Source organism: Paramisgurnus dabryanus, chromosome 1, assembly GCF_030506205.2.
Source record: "Paramisgurnus dabryanus chromosome 1, PD_genome_1.1, whole genome shotgun sequence".
Classification (NCBI taxonomy): domain Eukaryota; kingdom Metazoa; phylum Chordata; class Actinopteri; order Cypriniformes; family Cobitidae; genus Paramisgurnus; species Paramisgurnus dabryanus.
The window spans coordinates 46,176,989-46,204,122 of NC_133337.1; the positions used below are offsets into that span (position 1 = coordinate 46,176,989).

General features: G+C 36.9%; 1 protein-coding gene across 4 annotated transcripts in view; it reads left to right on the plus strand.

Moving 5' to 3' along the window:
* aatkb (apoptosis-associated tyrosine kinase b) overlaps window positions 1-26,606 on the plus strand; it is an 81,173-nt gene extending 54,567 nt beyond the window's left edge. For 2 of the 4 annotated variants that reach the window (XM_065262878.2, XM_065262880.2), the window contains exons 3-14: window positions 4,314-4,455; window positions 9,069-9,148; window positions 11,390-11,508; window positions 15,404-15,491; window positions 15,810-15,943; window positions 16,486-16,570; window positions 17,951-18,072; window positions 19,160-19,309; window positions 19,454-22,949; window positions 23,031-23,175; window positions 23,257-23,466; window positions 23,589-26,606. In XM_065262878.2, coding sequence (XP_065118950.2) covers window positions 4,314-4,455; window positions 9,069-9,148; window positions 11,390-11,508; window positions 15,404-15,491; window positions 15,810-15,943; window positions 16,486-16,570; window positions 17,951-18,072; window positions 19,160-19,309; window positions 19,454-22,949; window positions 23,031-23,175; window positions 23,257-23,466; window positions 23,589-23,617 — 4,800 coding nt within the window. In that variant the 3' untranslated portion in view covers window positions 23,618-26,606. Of the gene's footprint in view, window positions 1-1,047; window positions 1,354-4,313; window positions 4,456-8,425; window positions 8,755-9,068; window positions 9,149-11,389; window positions 11,509-15,403; window positions 15,492-15,809; window positions 15,944-16,485; window positions 16,571-17,950; window positions 18,073-19,159; window positions 19,310-19,453; window positions 22,950-23,030; window positions 23,176-23,256; window positions 23,467-23,588 lie in introns of those variants that run through there. The other 2 variants (XM_065262881.2, XM_065262882.2) reach the window with 2 other exon arrangements.
* The last annotated feature ends 528 nt before the right edge of the window (window positions 26,607-27,134 follow it).

Consider the following 27,134-nt stretch of genomic DNA (forward strand, 5'->3'; position numbering starts at 1 on the left):
ATTAACACTCACTGACATTTAAATAACAGTTTAATGTAATGTTAACCCATAAAGCTATAGTTTCTTAAGTTTGATCATTATTCTACTATGCCATGTTTATGACGGATTTATGACATTTAAGTTATGGTGTATTGGTTTATGGTGTATTTCAAACAATGTCATCTTTGCATTAAAAATGACATAATTTAACAAATTACACTTAATGACAGTTGTCATAAAATTTTTTCGTGTTCATGACACGTGTCATAAAATGATTATGAAGGTGTCATGTCAGTTTTATAAACACCCCTTCAAGTAAAGTGTTACCCAAATATCATGAATATTAATACAGAATAATTAAATATTGTATTCTGTATACTGTTTTTGAATTTTACTATAGTAATTTTTTTATATATAAGAATTTTACTAAAGTTTACTACTGTAAAGTAAATAATATAATATAATAGTCTTTTTTCATATGAGTTCATTTATAAAGGGTGGTGGATATTTTTCTTATGTTTTTAATTAGCATACGCATTAAACAATGTAAAGCAGAACATACATTTACTTTGAGATTGCTTTTCTTCCTCTGCTTTTTTCTTCAGCTTCTGAAATGTATTGTTTTAATGCCATAGTCTTTTTTTTTCTTTTTTTGAAAAATGTCAAGTGATCATTACGTTGTTATATGATACTACATTACCCATAATCCCAAAAGTTTTATTTCCAAGCATGCACAATGAGGCGTATTTGACACACACCTCTGCAAGCGTCATTAACATTATACAAATTAGCCCATTCATCAGACATTTAGAGAGAGTTCTTATTTCCCATGCACTAGTGTGTGCGTGTCCGTGTGTGTGTGTGTGTGTGTTGTGCGCGCATGCTTATGTGTGCTGATAGCTTCGGCAAGGGCCTGTCATGCACATGTGCAACAAAATGAGCGCAAGGGATCAAGGATGGAGAGAAAAGAGTGATGTCATAAGCACAGAATGTCGAAAGCCGTTCCCTCTTTCCCTGTTGGTTTTTTTCTGGCCACACATTTTTGTGGGAGCGTCTCAACTATTCTTAATCACTAGTCCTTCACGCTGTCCTAGGAGGAAAAGAGGAGCTGTCCATCCTTGCATGTGCTCTCTCAGTTTCTTAATTTGTCTATTATTTGTACATTTTTGGAGAGTTATGATGCGTTCTCAAAATCTGAGCTGTTTGATATCACATCAGCATGGGCCGGTGTCTAATGTCACATCAGTATGGGGTCATGCGGGCACCTTTCAAGTGCTCTTCAGAGAGCCCAGCGGTGCAGGTTTACAGAAAAAAGAAGAGTTGTGCAAGATACAGAAGGACCTGTTAGGTCAAACGCAAGTGCATTAAGGACAGGTAAGATGGAAAAATTATCTACAAAACGGTTGTTTCTTTTTTTTATAAATCCTTAATGAAAGCTCTGTGTGGTTGCGCTAAAAAAATGCTGGTTTGTTTCAATCCATGGTTGGGTAGAATTTAAAGAAAACAGTTGGTTTAAATAATTTTTTGATGGGTTGTTTCAGCCCAAAAGCTGGGTTGGGTCATATTAGACATTTTCAAGGTTAATTTCAAAATAAACCGTTGGGTTTGTCCTTATTTTACCCAACCATAGGCTGAAACATCCCAACATTTTTTTGTCTTTAACCACACTGCGTGTTTAACAAGCATATAAAATGCTACATTTAAAAAGAATTCTGAGAACGTTTCTCTAGGAAACAACAGAAATTGTGCACTACTTTATAATGTTTGTGCACATAAATTACATTCATTATATGCAGTGGGAATGTAACATTTTAAACAACATTAAAAATGTGAAATCTTACAGTATTAAGGCATAAGTGAGACAAGCCAAATGCATGCAAAATTCTCAATGTCATTTCTTGAAAATACGTGTGCATTTTTCGTAAAGTGACATACATTTACTCACGTTTTCATTCACACTGAAACGTATAATATAGACATAGGTAGGGTAGGACTGTATTTGCGGTTTAAAATTTTTTAAATGCTATTGTAACAAAAAATGTCCTACACATTTCTGTCCATTACGCTGCATAAAATACAAAAGAATACATATGTTTATATATATATATATATATATATATATATATATATATATTTATTTATTTATTTATTTATTTATTTTATTTACTTATTTATTTATTTGTTTATTTTATATAAAAAAGGTTTAAGGGTAAATGCACTGAAAAAAATGATTCATTCAATTTATACATTTTTTTTAAGGTAAGTGGTTGCAATCAATTTATGTAAGCTACATTTAAACAAAAGTTTTTTATTCTATATTACTTTACTAATCTTTTTTGTTTAAATGTAGCTTAAATAAATTGATTGCAACCACTTACCTTAAAAAAATTGAGTAAATTGAATGAATAATTTTTTTCAGTGTAGCTTGAAATGCATTGTAAGTTGCTTTGGATAAAAGTGTCTGCCAAATGCATAAGTTTAGGGTAGGGTTTGTGGTAGGGTTAGGCTGGTAACATTATCCATAAAATGGTTAAAGGGAAATTATACAGCAGTCTTTACGGTATGAAAAATTTGTAAATGTTTTACGTTTTGTAGCTATAAAAACTTAATGATGCTATGATTAAATGTTGCAAATACATCTACATTGTACGCTTCTCTATTTCAACATACAAAAAAGTATGTTTTATTTTTATTTTTAAAGGTTACATATTATTACTGCACTGAAAAAAATTATTCGTTGAATTTAATCAATTTGTTAAGGTAAGTGGTTGCAATCAATTTATTTAAGCTACATTTAAACAAAATTTTTATATTTTATTTTTCTTTACTAATCTTTTTTGTTTAAATGTAGCTTAAATAAATTGATATCTTAAAAATGTATTAATTTTAATGAATCTCTTTTTTTCAGTGTACGCATTACCAGGCTGAAAATACTGAAAACATAATTTGTAATAAAAATGTGAGTGTCATTTGTTTTAAATCGCCGTTTTGGCTTCCTATTACTACAACTGGAGGAGTACAGAATTATTTGATATGAACTTAAGTACTCCCACCAAGCAATTTTGCATTTAAGAGACATCTAATATCCGTCCAAACACAGCCCAGATGTCTAAGCTTTAAACAAGCCAAATTTTAGGCTGTCAGCAAAGATTTTATAGATGCCTAAGCATGGCCCAAAAATAAATGAAATTAAGTGAATGAAACCAAACACCTTGTCACAGATGATGAAATATGAATAAATAACGACATGTAAGCAAATTTTAATTTATTTTGCCTATGGGTTACTCCTAGCGGGACTATATTAGTTAACATAGATAAAGAAATGACTACTATTGCTTGCTACTTGAAAACGATGCAGAGTAGAGATGTTTTTGATTTTTAGCTCAGGAATGTAAATCATGTGACTTAAGGCAAGACTGAATAAAGGCCTTGAATTGCAATAGTGTCTGTATAATGATATACTGTAGTGTCCGGTAGCTAGGGTCATTATGCAGCCATGTGGGGCGTGTGAATGTGGACAGTGAAGCCTCTCGGGGACCCTTTTGTGTATACGACCGAGTGTATGTGTGCGTGAGAGGATGTGTTTATGTCTTTTGTTGTGCTTTTTAAATGTAAGTGTTTGTGACCTCTCTAGGTCACTGTTTTCCATATCTTCGAGCCCAATATCTCCGCAGCCCAGTTCACATAAAGTGCCTCTTCGCTGCATCTGGATCGGCATTTCCGATTTCCAGATGGTGCCAAATCCTTTCGTAGACGGTCTCATCTTTCTTTGTAGTTTGTGGGGTGAAAAGCACATTGAGATGTAAAGTACGAGTTAAAAGCTCTTGAGATTAAACTAGTGGGTCTTTATTTGATCTGATTAGGGTGATGCGCTCTTTAATGGACATAAATTGCCATTTGTTCCAGTAAGCATTTAAAAAAGGTTATTTATTTACTTTGACAGTAATCGGGTTCAAAGCTCTTCACTGTTAATGTGCCTTTTTAATTAATATATGTATTATTTTTGTACGCCGTGTCTGAAAACACAGACGGCCTTTGAATCCTTTACACATTGCTGGAATTGAGCTGAGCGACTGTTCGGTGTTTTCGTACGAAGAAAGGAAGCGAGCATTCAATCATAAGGCAATTTTGGATAGGGAGTGATCTTTAAAACCTGTCAAGATTGTGTCAGAAAAAAAAAAAAAAAAAAAACAAGTTATCTTTTGCATAAGAAGAAATAAGTTAGTTTAAGGATAATTAAAGAAGTACTGTGCAAAAATCTTCGAAATGCATAAGTGCAAATCTATATTGACCTGGATATTTCTATGCCTTTTATGTTTTTTTTGCTATCCTAGGAGTTTGAGAATGCAGAGGGAGAGGAGTGCCCAGCGGACATGTCTATGCCGGCATCGCCTGCATCTCACAACGGTCCTGACGTCTACATCCTGCCTCTCACTGAGGTCTCGCTGCCCGTCGCCAAGCAACCCGGCCGATCAGGTGCGTCACCGCCACACCCGGCCCAAATATATTGCTCATGTATTTAATTGATGAAGATTCGAAGATCCGTTGCTTAATCTTGCCCTGTGACCGGGACCAGATGTGATATCGCTTAAAGCGCAGGGCTGTTAAGCATTTTCTTCCCGGTCCAATATCCTTTTTGACTCCACTTGCGCAACTCCCATACGAGTTTCACATTCTCTGGACTGAGTTTTTCTTTTTTCCAGAGGACATTGTTAATGTGTTCGGTCTTGCTTCCAACCCACAAGTTCTCAAGTGTAAAATCCAGAAGGGACCAACGCCCTTGTTGGTGTGGTCCAGCCTCCACTTTCCCCTCCTGGGGTGGACTCGCTCCCATAACCCTACATCGCTCTGGGCCTTTGTATAAACCAATGCAGCTGCTCTTTGCTTATTAACCATGCAAAGGAATGTGATGCTTTGATTCTTAAAGAAACAGTTCACACAAATATAAATCATCGTCTTGGCATTCCAGATGTACTTAATTTAGTATTCAACAAAAATTATTTATACTAAAATGCCATCACGCTATCTTATATGGAAACTGGAATATAAATTTTTTTAAGCATAAACCTCACTAAAATTGTTGGATTTGACAAACTGAGAAATGACGTGATTCATAAATGAGTTTCCTTTCAGGCATCATAGCATTTTTGTCTGTTTCCCACTTCCTCTCGCTTACTTCATCTCCATACGAACAAACATCTGTCTGTTGCATAATTCCGCCTCGGCCAGCCTACAGAAATATTCCTCTGAATCCGAGGAATCCGTGAGGGGATGTGTGCAATCCACGGAGAGTATGTTTCACATAACAACAGCTCACTTCATGATAGTCTGAGAGTGATGCCTGCAGCTAATGCGATAAGATTAGTACAGGTCAGAAGTCAAGAGGTTGCGGTTGGTCAGATTCGGCTCTCGCACAACGCTTCACTGTGCCATTTAATTTACATGATAAGAGAATAATGGATGCAGTGTTCTGCCACCTGACGGATATTAACATTAATGCATCAGTTCAACTCTCACTGCTGATGTGTTGCAGATGTGTAAATGAATGTTGCTAAAATATTATAAGTGGATACACTAAAGGTCATTCCAGCACCTGTAATTAAAGGGACACTTTGTTTTGCTCATTTTCCAGCTCCCCTAGAGTTAAACATTTTATTTTACCATTTTTTTAACCCATTCAGCTGATCTCCGGGTCTGGCGCTACCACTTTTAGCATAGCTTAGCATAATCTATTGAACTTTATTAGATCATTAGCATCGGGCTAAAAAATAACCAAAGAGGTCCGATATTTTTCCTATTTAAAACTTGACTCTTATGTAGTTACATCGTGTACTAAGATCATCAGAAAATTTAAAGTTGCGATTTTCTAGGCAGATATGGCTAGGAACTATACTCTCATTATGGCGTAATAATCAAGGAGTGCAGCAGGCGTAGTGATATTACGCACTGCCCGAAAATGGTCCCCTTGGTTACTTTAAATAGCAGGGGACTCTTTTCAGGCGCTGCGTAATTTCATTACGCCTGCTGCAGCCGTGTTACAGCAGCAAAGTCCTTGATTATTACGCCAGTTTGAGAGTATAGTTCCTAGCCACATCTGCCTAGAAAATCGCAACATTTAATTTTCCATCGGTCTTAGTACACAATGTAACTACAGAAGAGTCAAGTTTTAAATAGGAAAAATATCCAAACTCTTTGGTTATTTTTTAGCGCGATGCTAATGGTCTAATCAGATTCAATGGATTATGCTAGGATATGCTAAAAGTGAGAGCGACAGACCCGAAGATCAGCTGAATGGATTCAAAAACAGTAAAAATCAAATGTTTAACTCTAGGGGAGCTGGAAAATGAGCATATTTATTATGTTATTATTGAACCATTTTTTTATTTAAATTATTATAAAATGAAGAAGCATTAGACGTACAGTATTGTAATATCATTATGACCACTGTTTAAAGTTGGAGTTTTGCCCAAATCTGAGTCCACTGTAGTTTTAAAAGTGGATTAAATGATGCCAATCCACACTAATGAGGTCAAAATAAGATCTAGAGTCCGCAGACCTGTCATTTAAAGTGACGGAGATGCCGATCTGTGACACAGTCAATAAGCCAGTCATCGTCTTCAGTTTTTTTAGCATTTGTTTGCACTCAGCCATGTCTTTATCCTACTCAAGAAGTTAGCGAGACGAAAGGCAAAGGTTAACTGCCTTTATTTTATCCGATTCAATATATTTGAGCCAAACTGTTCTTGTATTATACTCCAGTGTGCAGTATCCACCCTATAACAGCTGTGCTCATAAACACACCCTCATATCAACTCTAAGCATGCAAATACTCTAAGGCTCACGTCATTTTGTAATATGCATGGACCATCTTTCACACACACACACACACTGATATTAAACTACATCACAAAACTATTATCCAGACTAATTTGCATTGCTAGAACAAATGGATTTGAGGGAGAAATAAAGCATGATGAGCCCAATGGCAGTAAACAAGTTTCCCCGTGATGTGTTTGATAATTTTATAAGTGAAAGCATTTGTCTCCATCATTCACTCCCCAGTGACTCTCTTCCCAGCAGCCATCTGGCCATAGCGTGAATGTCATTGACCAGAACTGCGATAACGAGAGAGCCGAGTTGTCGCTCATTTTTACGCAATTACACGCGTACGCTCCAAGCATGTTTAGATGCATGATGTCATTTTGTTGATGTTGGTACCCCTTATGAAATTAACCATGGTTTTACTACAAATAAAGTAGACGGTTACAAATGTTTTACCACAGTTGGAGTAAAATCATAGTTTTGTACAGTAAAAATGGTAAAAAAAAACATGATTACTACACTTTTACTATAAAACCATGGTATGAGTCATAATGTTGGCAGTACTATGCAAGACACCCCAAAGCACTTTTCAGCTGTGAGTAGGGATGCACCGATATGATTTTTTGGGCCGATACCGATTTTAACAGACAACTTCTGGCCGATACAGATGCCGATACCGATATTAAAAACTTGTATACAATACTATACAGTTGGTCTATAAGCTAGTTTATTTCTGCATCAAATTATTTTTACTGAACATGGATTGGATCTAATTAACATTCAACTGACCAACATAATAAGAGAGGCACAAATTAAGCTAAAACAAATATAATAAGACAGCATGACAACCTTAAAAGGTGGTTTTTGCTATTCAGCATTTATTTTATTAACAACATTAACTCATTTTTTATATATAATGTATTTCTTTATGCAGTTAATTAATAAACAATCGGTATCGGCCTTGCTCGTGCTATTGCCGATATGCCGATGGTCTCAAATTCATCAAAAATCGGCCGATAAATATCGGCGGCCGATACATCGGTGCATCACTAGCTGTGAGCATTTGGATATTGCTTGTTCGTAAAGTTTTTAGAGTTTAATTTATCATTTGATGTGTGTACAGAATGGAGTCACTGCTAAACTTGAACTGGTTGACATTCATGTACAGTAGTTTTTATTGTTAAAGTCTGTATGTCGGATGAACTGTATACGCATTGAGCAAATATGTGACCCTGTATGCGAAAAGTCTCATATGCTAAAGTCTCATAATCTTATGATGGGATTAGGAGCATCAAAGTTTGATTTCACTTTCATTTCAATCTTTGCTTACTCGGTTAATATCACAACCTTTATTCCCCTTCTAATTTTTTTTTATCCCGCACCCCGTCAAGCATTTCTGATTTGCTTACCGGCCATTAACTTTCTGTTGTCAGGCTACAAACCTTAGGAATAATAGTGTCAGTGTTTCTTTACACTCGGTGGTACCAGGCAGCACTGGTGGTGACAAAGAGCCCAATTCTGTCCAGTGAAGGGTCTCTGTCAGGGGGCAGCCTCTGCATCACCACATGGGCGTAAAATATGGCGGCTGCATAAAAAGGAGACAAGAATGAGACACTATGTCATAAACACTTACAAAGAACCGTCTGTTTGAGATGAGGGAGAGACAGAAAGGGACTGTGATGGCTTTTTGAGATGATAGAGATACACGACGCTCTGTCAGATAAGGGAATACCGAAAATCACTTCAGTACTGCAAAATCCAGTGCGCCTCTTTGTCAAATCTCTTATGGATTTCAGAAAAATGGTTTTTAACCAACCGTTCAGTCGGACTCTATTAAACATAACTTCTACACAGATTTTCACGTTTAACTTTTTGGAGAGGATATTGGGAGGATGATATACTTGAAGAATTTCGAAGAAACTTCACAAGAAGATTCACAAGCATAAACTAAGGGTGTGTTATGATGCTGATTTCTAAGGATTCTTGTTGTTTATCTTCTTTTGGATATTTGCTTGTCTAAATATGTCTATACTAAACAATGGGATCCAAATTACTTGCTTCTGTTTTGCATTTGCCAATTTTTTAACCAGTGATTATACAATTACCATTTTTTGTAAGCTTGTGCTTTTGTTTCAGTGTAGACCTTTAGACTCTACTGTATAATGTGTGTGACCCTGTCTGTGTAATTCATTCAGTAAATCACAAAAAAATGACACTAAACCGGCAGCTAATTAATATCTTATACTGGCTCTGTCTTCTTTCTCTAGTCCAACTCCTAAGGTCCACAGATCTTGGGCGCCACAGCTTGCTTTATGTAAAAGAGATCGGACATGGCTGGTTCGGCAAGGTAAATCCAGTTTATTTTTCTATATGTTTACCTCGCATGCGCTTGTACAGATCAAACAGCTTTGCTCCATTCTGTATTTGAGTGTAGTTCGGTCCTGAAGATGTTAAAATGTTTTCCACGCTACATTACCTTTGCCTTTCCTCAATAATACTTTATCATCCTTTGATGTTGGACTTGTGACTTGGATATTTCTGTTTAGCTTTAACTCTTTCCCCGCCATTGACTAGTTATTGAGTTATCTTGTCGAGTTATCTTGTCAATTAAGAGAAAACGCTTTCTTACCAAATGTTTACTGCAATTTTTATTTCCACTATTATTCACTAAGTGGCGCTCTTACCCGAATTATAAAACACTTAAGCATTCACTTATTTAAAAACAGTAAAAACTCAAAATGTTTGATCATCATTCTGAATCTGATTGCTTAACAAAACTCCTTTACAAAATTGCAATTATCTCTATAATTGTGTTATTTTTAAAGAAACCTACCCATATTTGAGAGGTTATATAAAGAGAACAAATTAAGATAGGAAGAAACTTTTTTTTTCAGTTTTTTATTTTTGAAGCAGAGGCGATTTTCTCCCAACCCTGATAACATTTGCATCCCAAACTATGACAGCATCTTAAACACACAAACCCTTGACAGACCTGACAAATATCGCGTTATTTACTCGCATGTAGATCCAGAAAGGTGTTTTCAACCATGATAAGTAAATTTCAAAAGTGGATATTTTTTTATAACTTTTTTTTTCTCGTTTCATGTGTTACAATACTGATCAATCTACAGGTTATTTAGTGCTCTAACACATGCTGAAGTTTGACTTCTCAGAGTATTTCAAAATAAAAGTAAATCGAGTTTAAATGTAAAGAAATCCTGTCGGGTAAAACTAATACTTCACTGTAAAAAATGCTTTGCTGCCTTAAAATTTTTTGTTAAATCAACTCAGATTTACAAGTCATGTCAACAGAGATGAGTTGTCACAACTTATAAAATATAGTTGTACTATATTTGTAAAAACTCAACTGTAGTTATAACAACTCATCTCTAGTCAAGATAAATCATAGTTGAAATGACTTGTAAATCCCAGTTGATTCAACAAAAAAATTTAAGGCTGCAAAGTATTTTTTACAGTGTTGTTACTTTTGTCCCGCTGCTAATACTGTTGTATATGTTGAAAATTTATATTATTTTAATTGTATTTAATTTCATATTGTTCAAACTGTTGAAAAATGTTTTATTCTCAACAATTTAAGTTTGTACTGTTGGTTGCTTTTGAAACATTCGATTAAACTGAAATTTAAAATAAAAATGTAATTTCATTATTTTTTTACAAAGATAAATGACAAAAAAGTTTGCAGTTACATACTAACAAGGTCATAGTCATGTATAAAAACCAAGTGTAACACAAAAATCTATCTTGTTTTGTTGTGTTACTTTTGACCCACCCCTGCTGTCACTGTCAAAAGTAACAATTTACATCTTTTGTTTAAAGTGAAATTATACAGAAGTTGTTTTAGTATTTTTTTTTATTCCACCTGCTATTGATAGACCACACTTGGGAGTTACTGACCACAGTAAAACATTATCTTTTTAAATTAAGTTTTTCTGAATAATGGTACTGTCACCCATGCTCTCCCCTATTGTATGTTTATATATTTATAGAAGAAAATTTTCAAAGGCATTAAACTTTTGTAAAAATGATAAAAAATGCTGCCGCTGGCTGGTAACTTTTTTTAAAAAACACTAAAGGGGAAAGAGTTAAATACACAATAATACTTAATAATTGCTTCTTTTTCATTCTCATTTTCTCTTTTTCTCTGCTTTGTCTTTTTGTAACACACATACACACACTCACACTATCCCCAATTACCCCAACTTTCCATTGAATGGGTATGTCCATCTGTACGTCTGTCTCCGTGGCTGCATGTTTAATAAATCCTCATGTGGTTTTGTTTCATGTGCGTCTGTTTCTTTTTGAGCGTCTCTTTTTGCATGAATCCTGGACTTGATTTAACTACTATTTTTGGGTTTTGTTTGTGTTGAATATCTGTAATCCATTGCCATCCTTCCTGTTTGCCCATTTCCTTCCTGTGTTTCTATTTGTATCTGTCTGTCACCCTGTTCATAATTCTGTGTGTTGTCCATTTTCCCTCTGTTTATCCCTCTGTTTCTGTTGTCTTCCCTTTGCGTGTTTGTGTGCATCGTGTACATGTGTGCGTGTGTCGGCCTGTTGCCGTTAACAGATATTGTTGGGGGAGATCCACTCTGGTCTCAGCAGTACCCAGGTTGTAGTTAAGGAACTGAAATCCAGCGCCAGTGTTCAGGACCAGATGCATTTCCTGGAAGAGGCTCGACCATACCGGTAAGTAAATAAATAATGAATACAGTATTTTATCCCACCTCTTTGCCACAATGTGGGGATGGTGTAGCTTAGTGGTTATAGATTTACTGTAGCTGAATCCAAGAGGTTGTAGGCTCAAAGCTCTGCCAGGTATCTCTTTTAAATGTACTGTAAATTACCAATAAAAATGTAGGATGATAAATGTTTTATCTGGACATCAGTGTGTGCCGTGCACATTTGGGATTAGTTTTTATCCTAAAATGCTTTATCCTCTCCCTGCATAATATGCTGACACAACTATGGTTTGATACCACAGAAGTATAAACACTAGGGATGCATGATATTGACGAAAAATATACAGCACAAAGTCCATTGTTAAATCAAACTCTCACAGAGTTGATTTCAACAAATTGTCAGAGTTTTATATAGAGTAGCTATGCAGACATAGTTTTAATGTTTTCGTAATTCTTACCGCACAAGTTGATCGATCAGCTTGGTCATCTGCATTTTCTGGATCAGATTCGGCTCATATTAGTAAAGAGAATATTAATTCCTGTCAGCATTACACTGGGAGCTGAACTTCAATACATGGTAAAAAGCGTGACATTTCTGGCTGACGTCTGAGGTATTCAAGCCAAACACAATGCACTGTTTAGTTGGCCAATCAGAGGACACTGCACTTTTCAAAACGATGAGCTTTGTACAAAATCAACACGTTTTAGGGAGGCAGGGCATACAGGAGTAACAACAATGTACGGTGTGTGGAAAATAATGTTTTTTTAACCATAAACCACGCAAACACATTGTATTATACCAAATGCACAAAATAACCTTGTTTTTCGCAATGTAATGTTTGGGGTAACGCATTATAAGTAACTTGCATAACGTAATAATATTACTTTTCTGAAGTAACGAGTAAAGTAACGCATTACTTTATAAATGTACACATTTATATTTGAGTTACTTTTTAAAAAATGTAATGCGAGTTACTTTTCAGTTTAATTCATTTGATAAAAAAAATTTAATGAATAAAACGGAACTTATTCCACGGGCCTGTTGATTGCTTTATTCTGATTGGTTGAGAAATGTTCCATGGGTGTTGATTATTTTTCTGTAAATCGCACATCTAACCTGTCAAATGTTTTAAAAATAGGCACCAGAACAATGTTTGTGGTAACCGTGGTATAAGAAAAATAATTGACTCTGGTCCTTTAAATTATAAGAAAATAATGCACAACCTCGGTGTTGGCACTCTATGCGTTGTGGCTGAGGCAGTGCCGGCGCCAGCCGAGCGCTGATGAGGGGGCGTCTAAAATACCAGAGGGGGCGATCACATGAATGCATATAATTCCCCCAGCTAGAAAATACATAGGTTTGGTACATTAAGTTTTAAAGTGTTATAAACAAACATCTCTGTAATACAACCACAAAAACTACAGCTATAGTGAGCAACGTACAGAGCTCTGAACAATACAACAACAACAAAAAAACGCATACCTAACGTCACATATTAGCACAACACTACTCATTAGAAGTTCAGACCCAGAGGTAGAAATAAATTTTACGTAATAGTGGGGGGCAGTGTTGGCAAACAGAGTTGATGGTTTCCAGCCCAAAAACGGTCCAAACGCAACATTTTATCAACATTTTGGTTCAATTTGATCATATAACGTAGTTATTTTAACTGCCACAAGTAATGCACCAAGCTAGCGATTAAGCAGCTACAGAACCACAATAGCAAAATGACAATAACTCGTTTACATATACAGCTATGCTGTAGGATAGGCTAATTCAAATTCGTTAATTATAAATTTAACAATGTCTGTTTTTTATCTATTTACTCCTGATAAACAGGTGTGTGTGAGAGAGAGATCGTACAGGCTTACCTTTAACGTTAAATGCAGAACAATAATAGGCTGTTGGTTGTACGTTGACTTGCAAGGATGCTGAAGAACATGAACATCTGAACTTTTCAAAACTATGTACAGTCTGGCTGAAGTTCATGGTGCCCGAATTGACTTAATGACAGCCGAATATTTGGATCTTTGCACCTGAAATGCTCCGATAATTCATCCACGCCACGGCATTAATTGATGTGTGACAATCCGGAGTCCGGTTTGTAGAACTTCCAATGCTATTTTCCATATATCCATTGCTACAGGGCAGGCCCAGGTCACTCTCACACTCCTGTCTGTAAATTTTTATATAATTTCCCACTTCGACATCTTGATTTCCCTCCGAGACTCAGAACGCGGGCTCATTGTCGGCGTGCCTCAAGCCGTCAACACAAACTTGTTCAACTTCAGGCGCGGCTGCAAGAACCAACAACCACATGACGTCAAAGTACCGCGAGAACGATTTGAGAAATCATACTAAGTGTCGTTTCGTCTCGCTCTCGCGGCATTTTGACGTCTTCGCCTGATGAATTCGAACAAGCCTATAGGCTACACATGAGTGGGCGTGTGTCACGGTAGAATACATGCACACTTGTTTTTTTGTTTTGTTAAATAATTAGACTTTAAAATTCCCTTTAGGAAGACAATACACAAGGCAAACGTGATTTTTAAATAGGGGAATTTATCATTAAAATCCCATTCAACATTAATGGTGATCTGAGGGGGCGGGATAGTGCCAGTGAGGGGGCGACGCCCCCTCACGCCCCCTCGTGGCGCCGTCCCTGGGCTGAGGGGAAACAGTTATAGTCGGAAACGGAGATGACAGGCCAGAGCTTGACATTTTTGCGACGGAAATATGCAGTTTCTAAATGCACAACTTCTCTGTAATAAAAAAACACCTGCAAAGCCTGAAAGAGATCAAGCCTCAGCCATGTAAGAAAAAGTAACGCAAAAGTATCTTAAAAAAGTAACGTAAGCATTACTTTCCATTAGAAGTAACTAAGTAACGCAATTAGTTACTTTATTGGGGAGTAACCTAATAATGTAATCAGTCCCTTCAGAAAATCGTGATTATGCGATCGCATGATTTAACGCATAATCAACCAAAGTCCGCATTTTTATGCAGGGGACGCATTTTTTCAAATACATCGCACTTTCACAAAATAAATTGCAGATTTCCATGCACAAAATATGCAGGGCTTGCATGATTTCATAATCCCCGCATTTTCGTAGAAAAAATCACATATATCTTAGCAGAAAGTTGAAAAATGTTGCATTTACTTCATACAAGCGCAGCCATGTCCCCGGGTGCCATGGGAATGTTATGAAGTGACATGATTATTTGACGTGAAACATCATTGAAAAGCTGAAAATGCTGAAAACAGTTTTTGCAAGTTCCAGCAGTTTTTGATAGTTTCCGCAATTTTTACATATTCCATTGCATTTTTTAAGAAAACATGCAGCAAGATCAAGGATTTTTGCCCGCAACAATCACAAAAAAACTCCGGAAGGACTGTGTAATGCATTACTTTCAAAAGTTACTTTCCCCAACACTGGGGTTCTTTAAAAAACAACAATAAAGAAACCCCACCCCTAACCACAACATCACAGGGGCTAAAGCAAATCATAAAAAAAAATCACATATGTGGTCATACAAATTATTTTCAGTTAGCCACCTCGTAAAATACAATTGAATTGCCACGAGATATCTTTTCATAGCTTTATTGTCAGTATCAAATGTATTAAAATCGTTGTAAACTTTTGAAATATGCATACAATAATTGTGATATATTGTGCGGCCATAAAAATGTGGCTCTGTTTTGACCTTAGAAAATGCTCTGTTTGTTTGCTTGACTTAACCAATGGCATGAGCTTGGGGTGGGATGATCTGTTTGGGTGATTGATGGGGAACTGATTAAAATGTCTTTTTATTGAATCCGATGCCGCTGTTTTAACTATAATGTGAATGTTAATGGGAATGGATTGAAGTCATGATGAGAACTGAAACTTTTTCTCTCCAGGTCTCTGCAGCACCCGGCTCTAGTGCAATGCCTCGCCCAATGTACAGATGTCACACCTTATTTAATGGTCATGGAGTTCTGCCCTCTGGTTAGTCCAATAATACTGTGTCTTTGTGTATTTTCTGGAGTTAAGCTTTTAACCATAATATCATAGTAAATTACTGTTAGCGGTACTTGCAGTTGTTGCTGTTTGATGCTAATATAGACTTACAGTGGCGGTATCTTTTGACTTTGGCTTGTAATGGACTTCCCAGAACACCCTGATGTTTTTTTCCTTTGCAAATGCTTTGTTATGTTTTGCCCTCTGGTGGCCAGCAGAGAAAAATCAAGATGTCAAGATCAGTGGATGCTGATTAATATTAAAACATATCCCTTGTTTCATTGTTTTTGGTCTCCGTGGCAACAGGGTGATGTTAAAGGTTACCTGCGCAGCTGCAGGGCAGCAGATTCAGTGAGCCCTGATCCTTTATTGCTTCAGAGAATGGCATGTGAGATCACCTCAGGCCTACTGCACCTTCACAAAAACAACTTCATCCACAGGTGTTACAACCACTTATGTTTATACTCTACATTTCTATAAACAACCCCATTAACCTGTGTACTAGTGTACTAGTATTACCAGCATCTGCATAGTCTTACATGAAAACATTAACATTAGTAAATATATCACAATTTAAACTACAGTACTTTTTCTCATGGTTTCTTCCTGTAACAATATCCTGATGCTGCCTGAGTGTGCATACTCCACTCCAGCATCAGTGATTTTGTTGCCGGTGGTTACCACACAGCTTCAAGCATCTTTAACATCGCTTTGCCAAGGTACTTCAAAGTATATCTTCCTGAAAGCACCCACATGAGAGGTTGTGTTGAAGTGTTTTTAGTGCAATAATATTCATCGTGTCTATTTATCAAAAATTTGCTTTACACTTATATTGTATCCAACTTTAGGTTTAAGCCGTTTTCTAAGTTAAATGTTTGTGTTTGAGCTAGCAATTGTACATTTATATGATTTCATGCAGACATGCCCCATTTCCAGAATGTGCTTAGCAAATTTTTATTAATGGTGCTTTGATTTTCTGCAGTGATTTGGCTTTAAGAAATTGCCTACTAACATCGGACATAAGTGTCAAGATCGGAGACTACGGACTGTCACACAGCAAGTACAAAGTATGTATTTTTTTCTAACTTTAAAAACAATAGCGTATCTATTAGGGCTTTCAAAATTAAAATAACGCAAATTATTTTTAACGCCACTAATTTTATTACGCGCGATTAACGCAACAAACAATTTCAGTTTGACCCTTGGTCTAGACCACAGCTGGATGAATTGAGACGCAGCAAGTGACCCGCGCTGTCAAGATGAGTCTAAGGTTTTCATAAAAATAAGAACATTAAGCCCTCTTCTAGTGAAAACAATGCTCTAAATGGTCATTAAATATCTAAAATGATCATTATCTGTACGTTTCCTGAGAGGTGTACCATCCCAAATCCATAATCTAAAGCAAAGATGCGTCTTTATTCACTAGCTCGTATTTGGTTTCGTTTTTAAAGCATGCAGATATTATAGAAAATAGACTGCAGGACTTGCTTGATGTTAAAAAAATGATTAAAAGAGATAAAGTTCGGGACCTGATTGATGTTAAAAGAGTTATTAATACTGACAAGACTCAAAAGCGATCTTCCTGATTCTGACGTCTGAAGCACGAGTGCGCGGCCCCGACATATATAGACATCTACACAAAATTACAGTTTTAAAAATATCTGTTCTGACAAGAATTCACGCAGGTAGGACCTATAATCTGTTATATCTGAAGTGAATGTTTGGTTAACTGTTGAGGAAAAGTATCTGTTGTGTAACATTATATTAAACCCTTGCATTAGCATACAGTGTCTTAAAGCGGTCTGTCTCAATGTCAAAATTAAACAATAAAAGAAAAACATATATTTAACAAATATTGATATTGTTTTTGCTTTGCGTAAACAGGTGTAGTTCTGTCATGTTTTGTCAGATTCCTGCAAATCATGCATTGTTTTGAAGATTTTTTATGTTAAAATATAAATAACAAATTTTTGAAAACTTGCTCATCCCAACTCAATTTGCCAGCACAGGTCACAAATGATGCAGCAGCAAATAGAAATGGAGAAAGAACAAGGTCTTCTTAAGGGAAAATCTTATATAAAACTATGGCTGATGGTTCTGCTGAAAATGTAAACAGGCCGTTGTAAACATACATTTGCATATAGCATATATATTTGTCCAAATCCATGTCGATTAGAGCATTCAAAACTTGAAAAGTGTTACATTTAGAACAGATAAAAATGTGAGATTTTGTAATTTGCGATTAATCGCGAGTTAACTCATGAAATAATGCGATTAATCTAGATTAAATATTTTAATCTATTGACAGCCCTAGTATCTATTAATCGGTATTATATCTTATACTATTAGTCAAGCTTTTTGCTATTATTAGTTTTAACTGTAAATGAATGTGAGGACACACATATTGTCCTAGCATTAACTATCACACATTCTTTATGTTTCTCTAGGATGACTACTTTTTGACATCAGACCAAACATGGATTCCTTTGCGTTGGATAGCCCCTGAGCTGGTGGATGAGGTTCATGGTAACTTGCTGGTTGTGGACCAAACTAGGGAGAGCAATGTCTGGTCAGTACCTCTTAAATTGGGCCGGGGCCGTCCGGCACATAGGCTGAAGGTTTTGCTGTGCACCACACCAGTGTGCCTGCTGGTGCTAATGCGTGTGCAATGATGCAGAAGTGAATAACGTGTTTTCATTCATTCTTATGAAAAGAAGGCTTCACGCTCATTCCAGCGCAAGGGTCTTCAATCTACGAATATATATATATATATATATATATATACTTAATCATTTACTTCAATAATCAATCGTTTTTTAAGGATTCAAGTGTTACTGATAAAGTTAAACAAAAAAGAATCAATAATTTTCACCTTGCACGCAATTGTTTTGACTGGAATACACTAAAATACATCACATCCGGTCAGCATGTCCCATGCAAACAGTGTAGCGCGGTGTAGTTGAACAAGTTTATTTTATTTAATGCATCCAAAGCACAGATGGTTGGCGCCCCACGCAGCCCCTTTTCGACTCTCCTTTCAGTTTATTGGCTGTCATTTATCATGAATTTAAATCAGACATAGATGACCGGCGGGCCAAATAAAGATGATTGGAGGGCCGCATTTGGCCCGCGGGCCACCAGTTGACTAGCCCTGGCATAGGGAATCTCTATGGCAATTTATAAGACATGTTGCTAATATGATGTACCTTTTCTTGTTAGTTGAGTTTTTTATGCCTATAATTTGTCAAGGAGGTTGTATGATTCTTAAAACTGCCTTTTCTAAAAGTTTGATCAACAAATGCATTGGCTATAGGGTGTCAGACTTTGCAACATTCAAGTTCTTTAAAATATTTTGTGTCAACCTCTGGCACACCTTCAAAGCTAAAACTTCTTTCAGAGTTCCAGCATGTCACTAAAACACACCAGTGGCTTTGCTGTCATCAATATTAAACCTGTTACCCCTTGAAACCCGCCCAGAGCCCCCCACAAAACAAATCCCAATTCAACCCCTGACAGTAGCATACTTCTAATAATAGATTCTTCTTAAAGAGCAGAATATAAGTGTTTCCACTCATTGGTGTAAATAATCTTTGTTTTATCTCTGTTTACTTTTAGTTTACAACTTCAAAAATAACTTGTTTCTCTCTGTATACAAGGTCACTTGGCGTAACCATCTGGGAGCTGTTTGAGTTGAGCAATCAGCCATATCGCCATTATTCCGACAGACAGGTTCTTACCTATGCTGTGAAGGACCAGCAATTAAAGCTGCCAAAGCCTCTCCTCAAGTACCCTCTTGCTGATCGCTGGTGGGTGTCTAATAAACTTAATATCGCTCTTCTTACTTATTCCATTACCTTGGGTTAGAGCCTTGACTTTCACTTCACTAGAGCATTTCAATTTCAACCTATCTTATTGGTGATACTCCCTAAGGCTACTTTAATTTTCTTCAGGTATGAAGTAATGCAGTTCTGTTGGCTTCAGCCTGACCAAAGGCCCACTGCAGAAGAAGTTCATTTGCTACTTAGCTACCTGTGTGCTAAAGGTGCCAGCGAGGCAGAGGAGGACTTCGAGAGACGCTGGAACTCTATGAGACCAAACACGAGCCATGCTAATCTACATGGAGCAGGGGCACTTGCAATTGACATGCCCATCTCATCCACTTCTTCGTCATTCCCCCTCCTGGAGCAGTTTCCCGCTGGAGATGGTTACCACTCTGAATCTGGAGATGACATCCTAACAGTTACTGAAACCAGCCATGGACTCAACTTTGAGTACAAGTGGGAACAGGCTAGAGCTGAACAGCACTACCTTTCCTCTTCCACCACCGGCACTTTGGGTAATCCTCACTGTCAGGAGGTCTTCTACCCTCCAGGTGGAATGGTTGGGGGCTGTGCCGTTGAAGGACTTGCCCTAGGAGTTTCCCCTTCATACTATGAACCCAAGCAACTGCAAACCCCAGTTGTGGTACCAGTCCTAAGTGCTCATAGTCCATCGATGAGCAATGAGTATTACATTCGCATTGAAGAACCCGTACAAAGCAATATTGATATGAACTTCACCATGTGTGCTTACAGTCCAGAATTTGAAGGTAGCAATGGAAGCTTTTTAACAGGTAGTGGAGACTCTGGGGACTGTATCATCAGCTGTCCAGCTGAAACTAAGCCAGATATCTATTGGGCGGCAGAGGTCCACAAATGCAGTGCCTATGATTCAGACAACAGTCCTGCTACATCTTTAACTATGGAGCCACTTTTAAGCCATGGTAGCCCTATCAGGCCATGGGAGTCTGGTCACTATGTTTCATACAAAGACAGAGATGGTGGTTACTATTATGAACCATCTCCGCCTAAGAGAATGGACCACTACCTGATCAGAGGCTCAATAGATACTCCGCAAGAAAGCTGGGGGTCTCGAAGCCTAAGACAGGCTCTTGGGGAACTGGAGGACCCTTTAGGGGTCTCTCCATCAGTCAGCAGTCCTCCACATGACTATGCTGATCCTTACCTTGAGAACATCCAAGGTGCAATCATAGGAGAAAATGTTACAGGAGGATACTATGATATGATGGGTTCTTTGAGGAAGACTATGCCAGGTAACCACTCTGTGTGTATTGACATAGCGACAGGCGGAGCTATATTTGTAGGGCGAGACGACACTGACTCAGAAGAAGAGGATATATTTGTTGAGAGGCGAGGTAGGAGCTGGTCCGCCAGCAAACCGGCTAATAACACAAGGGGGTTTTGTCATAGGCAGTCTTCTTGTCCACAGGATTCTTATGCAGATTTCCCCTACACTATGCCAATGACAGATGTTGAAGATGCTTGGCCAGAAGAGCAGAGCCTGCCATACCACATGACCAAACCAGTCGACTACTTGGAGGCACCCGTAAAGAGTAACGCTTGTTTAGTTCATGGAAGACATGTTGCGTCAAACCCTTCACCCGAGTGCAACTCTTATTTACATATGTGCCATGAACCCAGAGAGGCTGAAGTATATCCCGTACCATGTTGTCAGGCTTTGAGTAGTTCACATTTTGTGGACCCTCTAACAGGGGCACATGTAAGAAATTGCTTCATGATTGACTGTGTTCCAGGAAAAAGCATTGGGTTTCCCCAAAAAGACCAACATCTAGGACAAGCACCTTTATCTGCTGGACATATAGTCTCCAAAATCGAATCATCAAGGGATGGTTTAAAACAATTTGACATCTCAGAACATTATGTGGATTTTGCAGTAGGGGACACAATCGGCAAACAAGAAAAAGCATTGCATCAAGATACAATTCCAACAGACCCTAAAACTGAACCCATTACAATCACATCACAGTTGGAGAAAGCCCCAACCGAATTAGTCGGTACAGAACCAGAATCAGAATTGAGTAAGACAGTGGACAGTGGTGTGGATCGTGGACACTCTAGTATCAGTCTGGTGGAGATTTATGACAGTAGCGATGATGACATCACTGATGTAACCTCAGGGATTTTTGGTGACTTCACAGTAGAAGGAGAAACTGCTGAGTACACCAATCCAACATTCAAGTCTTTACAAACGCAGGTTGGCACCCCAGACTCAATAGACTCCATTAACATACCATCTACAGTATGTTCCAGTGAGACACTCAGTCCTGCCTTGATCCATCCATCAAGCTCTCCCAAGACTGTGGACAGTGGATATGACACAGAAAACAATGAATCTCCAGAATTTGTCTTAAAGGAACCACATGAACTACAAGATTCCAAAGCCTTAATCCAACCCTTGGGGAAGGTAACATCTGGGACTACATTTGTCAGCAAAGAACTAGAGATTGAAAGTGCACAAGCTGAGCAGCTTGTGGAAGATGCTGATATCGTAATTGCCTTAACAACATCTGAGAGCAGTGATGGGGAGCTGAATGCACTGAGTGAAAAAACCCCATACAGAGATTCTGCCTACTTCTCAGATTATGATGCAGGCAAAGATAAAGAAAGCGAAGAGGACATGAATGAAATTGAGGATCAGAAAGATGAGATTATGAATAAACAGGAGCTAATTTCTCAACTGGAGATGGATTTAGATGAAAATCGTTTGCCAATAGAGAATGAAGAAACGCTTAAACAGACGGAAGACGTAACCTTCACAGATCTGCCAAAAGCAAATGAAAGTGTTCCTGCTTGTGACCCTGCCATCTGTAGTGTGCCTCTCCCAACTTCTGAGGATGTAGTTTCTATCATAAAATGTGTTGATGTTGAAGATCTTGGCATAGAATCAGATCATTCTGCTGAACTTGAACCACCTGAAACCCAAATAACTAATTCCAATGATTTCTCTGAGGCCAATGCAAAGGAAGAGGAACAAGTTAGGAGTGAGGAAAGTCCTCTTGACCTGCTAAGCTCCGAAGATGATGTTGCAAACCCCAACGAGTCCATTCCAGAAGTCCTTATTTCGGAAGAGAAGGTCATAGTTGATGAATTGAGCTGTAACATTATGTCCCAAGAACAACCAGTGACCTTTCAGAAGGAAACCGAGAAGGAAATGGTGATTTCCGAAGCAGAAAATGACAGTTTATCTGATTCCCCTACACTTGAGCAACTGGAATCCAAAATAGACACTTCTGAAGGGGGTGGACATAAAAGAAGCTTGACTCGTACTTGTTCTCCTCCCCCTCCGCTAGAAGGACGGAGGTCTCCTACAGATGGAGAGGAGGCAGATGAGGAAGATGGCGACTCTGAGGACAGCGATGAATCGGATGAGGAACTGCGTACATACAGCATCCAGGAGCAAAGTGAAGAAAGTGAGGATGAGATCTTGCCTGTACCTATTATTGTGAGTGACTGCAGTGATGCACACAAACTTCGAAGCCTACTGAAGATGCCGACTTTGCAAAGCGATACACTGTGCGATGAAATGGAGACCAGAAAGAAGGTGGTGTCCTTCTTTGATGATGTCACCGTTTATCTGTTTGACCAGGTAAAATGAATGGTAAATAATAAGGATTCTATTTAAATACACTTTTAAAGTTTAATCTAATATTTTTTTAAACATTTTAAGGAAAGTCCTACCAAGGAGCTGGCAGATCACAGCTTTCCTCTTGATGGAGAGTCGAGCAAACAGAGTACTAAGAGCAAAGTGCCAAACCAGCAGGACAAAGTCAATGTTTCAGACGATTCTTCTGACGGAAATATTTCAGAAGAGAGTAAGAGTCTTGTTCCTTTCCTTTTTAAGCTTAACAGTTCAACTTCTGTATTATACAGCCATTATTCTACTTTGATCTCAGGTGCAGGGTTGGAATGGGAAGATGATTTCTCCTTGTTACCCCTTCCCACATCTACCAAGGGGTCTCCTCCAGATACAACCACAAAGCCGAGCTTACCAACCTGTAGCACTAAACCTGTGGCTCGGGTCTCTCGTTTCACCGTCTCTCCATCCAGTGTATCACGTTTCTCTATAACACATGTCTCCGATTCAGATATGGATTCTGCAGGAGGTAAGAAATGTTGATTTGACTTTATCCAAGCAATATGCAGTACAAGTTTATTTTATAGTAAATTGTAACTTTATTCTCAAGTGACTCATTTGTAACTTAATGTTACGCTTTGTCTTTTCAAGGGAGCAGTGAAGATGGGGAAAAGGAGTAAATTATCACTATACTGCCAACCGTGAGCTGCACCCACAGACCCCTCATTTATTTTTATTTTGTGTGTTTGAAAGGTTGGATCTCCTCAGAAAACTTGGATCTCAATGACTGTGCCTCTTATTATCAACAAACTCTGTACAGTAGCCCGTTTTATAGGGCTTAGGAATACACACCCGAACAAAGACGAAAAACACAAATGAATAATTTTTGGATGGATCTGATTGGTTTAATATGGAGCTACTGGAAATGAACTGTGACTGTTTACAACACACAACCTACAATACTGTAGTCAGCAAGAAGATCAAAAGATGAGCAAACTGCAACAAAACTGTGAAGTAGCAATGCCGGTAGTGTCGGTTTAGAAGAATGAAGGGTTTTAAAATGCTATTTAACAGTGTTTATATGACTTAAAAAAAGTTTGACACATGGCTGCCTTGTGTTTGTCACCTTACTAGAGTAGCATAGTGTTATGGTGATGTGGCAATCTTAAACCAGTTTATGAGTTCTTGTAGATTTCAAATTCATTTCTTTTTAAAGAAGATTTAAAAACTTGTCAGTATTTATTTGTCATTATTATACATGGCTTTAAGTCAATTTTCATTTATGGCAAATGGTTTTGATATTTTGTTATTCCCTTGTTTGGAGCCAAATCATGTCCCACTCAATTGGTTAAAAAATTACAACTTTAAATATCAGCAGCAAACACCACTGAATAAAAATAGCTATTAACTTTATATTAATAGCTTCAGGACATTTATATAAAAAGCTACAACATAAAAAAAATTAAAACAACTTGGTTTTTCAAATCAGTTGAACGTACAATTTAAAGTTTTTAGCTGTGATAAGTTGACATAACTTATAAAAACATTTTGAAATTGTTGAACTTAATTTAAGTTAAAGTAACATAAAAATATATGTTGATTTCACATTTAAAGTAAAAGCTGGATCAACTTTAAAATGACTTTAGTTAGTAACGCCTACATTTTTATTTAATTTATATTTTAAAAAATATAGTTGAAAATGTTCAAATATTAAAATGTGTTACCAACTAAAGTATTTAGTAAAGTTTTTTCACCTTAAAGGAAAAATTTACCTCAAAATGAAAATTCTGTCATCACTTACTCCCTCTCATGTTGTTACAAACCTGTTTACATTTCTTTTTTCAGATGAACACGAAGAAAGATATTTTAAGGAATGGTTGTAACCAAACCGATCATGAGCCCCATTGACTTCCATAGTTGAAAAAAGCTACCCAGCCTCACGAAATTATGTACCTATAGTCACGTAATTTTTTGATTCTTTTTCGTGATACTGTCACGAATTTCTGTTTTTTCGTGATCGTATCACAAATTTTTGTTTGTGTCATTGTCGCGTATTGGTTACACAACTGCTTTTTCCTATTTTCAAACCATTTTCACTTCGGTTTATGGTTAGATTTGGTATTTGCATTAGGATGTCACTTTAAGTATGGGTTTATATAATTGTTTCTGATTTATTTTTTATATTTTCTACATTGTAAACCATTGTCGCTTGGCGCTAGGGTTAGAGTTGGATTTGGGTAAGGATGTAATTTTATGTAAATCTAACCCTAAACCGAAGCAACAATGGTAAGAAATAGGAAAAACAGTTGGGTAACCAATTTGTGACAATGACACACAAACAGAAATTTGTGATACGATCATGAAAAAACGCGGAAATTCTTGACAGTATCACGAAAAAATAATAAAAAATTACGTGACTATAGGTACGTAATTTCGTGAGACATGGCTGAAAAACGAATACTATGGAAGTGAATAGGGCTCATGAATAGTTTGTTTACAAACGTTCCTCAAAATATCTTCCTTCATGTTCATCATAACAAAGAAATTTAAACGACATGAAAGTGAGTAAATGATAGCATAATTTTCATTTTTGGGTAAACAATTCCTTTAAATTTTTCAGTTATATCTATAAAACTAATTTTTTTAAATGTTACCAATCGAAGTAAGTTTTTTAAGGAAAGCACCTTTCACTTTTTACAGTGTTACATTGAACTGTTAAAGTACAGTATGAGAAACTACCAAACAACACATAAATGATATTTACAGTACTTGCATTATTATGGGGCAGTTCATGGTTTGATGTGTATTTATGATGATGTACTTATCCAAATGATGCTGTACATGACTGCTGTCTGTTGAGAGTTGGAACAAACTTGTGTTCTGATCAGGGTGTTAAACACGTTTTGTTTAAAGAGTGTTATTTATGAACATGTTTTATATTTTCTTTAATGATTTGTGTTCTTTATTACACTGCAATGCTTAATCAACCTGTTGGAACAACTTCTGAACGAATTGGATTTTAACTTTGGGACAGAAACAACATTGCCACATCTTAGCAGACTCGGGAACGGTGGAGGAGAACGTGCTCACAGATGTAGCAGAGAACCGTGTACAGTACAGATGAACTCAAAGCTACCTGCACAGATCTGAACCCGAGCAGAAAAATCATCAACTACTCTTGAATATGTTTCATGTTTGTTGGCCTGTTAAGGCTTTATTATATGTAATCGTCTAGCTTAGATTAAACTAGACAACAGTCCGTACTATTTTTGTATTGGATTAAACCATTTTAAACTACTGAAAGATCAACTGGATACTCAGGAGGATGAACGTGTTTTCTGCCAAAGAAATGTATTGTGTAATGTGGCACAAAGGCTGGTTTGGCGTGTCGTATGTGTTTTATTTACAGAGGCAGAGAGTCATTGATTCTTCCTGGGTATAGCTGGAGAGTTTGGTGGTATAATATGCGAGAGTGATTGTAGGTCTGTTTCTGCAATGTGTCACAACCTTAGTGAGAAAAATAAAACAAATCAGTTTAACAGTTTTCTCTTGTTTAACAGGGTTCCCTTTTTAATTTCTTATATATTATTGTAGATCTAAATAGTACATGGTGATATAATTGTATTATATCATGTTCTGCAGGATAAATAAACACACAGGAAACCTTCACATTGATACTTTATTTGAGTGTCCACAGAATTTTGCATGTACACACTTAAAAATAAGTGCTATAGAAAGAACCATTTTAGTTCCCCAAATCTTTAAATGGTACCTTTCCACCTTAAAGAACCTTTTGTAAAACAGAAAGGAAATATACAGCCATAAATTGTTCTTCTATAGCATGGTTTATCATCTTTACACTGAAAAAAAAAAAAAACTACTGATTAATTCAATTTACTCAATTTTTTAAGGTAAGTGGTTGCAATCAATTTAATTAAGCTACATTTAAACAAAAAAAAATTAGGAATACAACACAAAACAAAAAACTTTTGTTTAAATGTAGCTTAAATAAATTGATCGCAACCACTTACCTTAAAAAATTGATTACATTGAATGAATGATTTTTTTTCAGTGTATTTAAAAAAAATAGATAAAGTATTTAATTTTTCTTTTATCTAAAACAGACTACTGAGACCATGCAAGCAAACTATCAAATGTTTACACTTACTTTTTTATTTATATTTACATACTGTACAG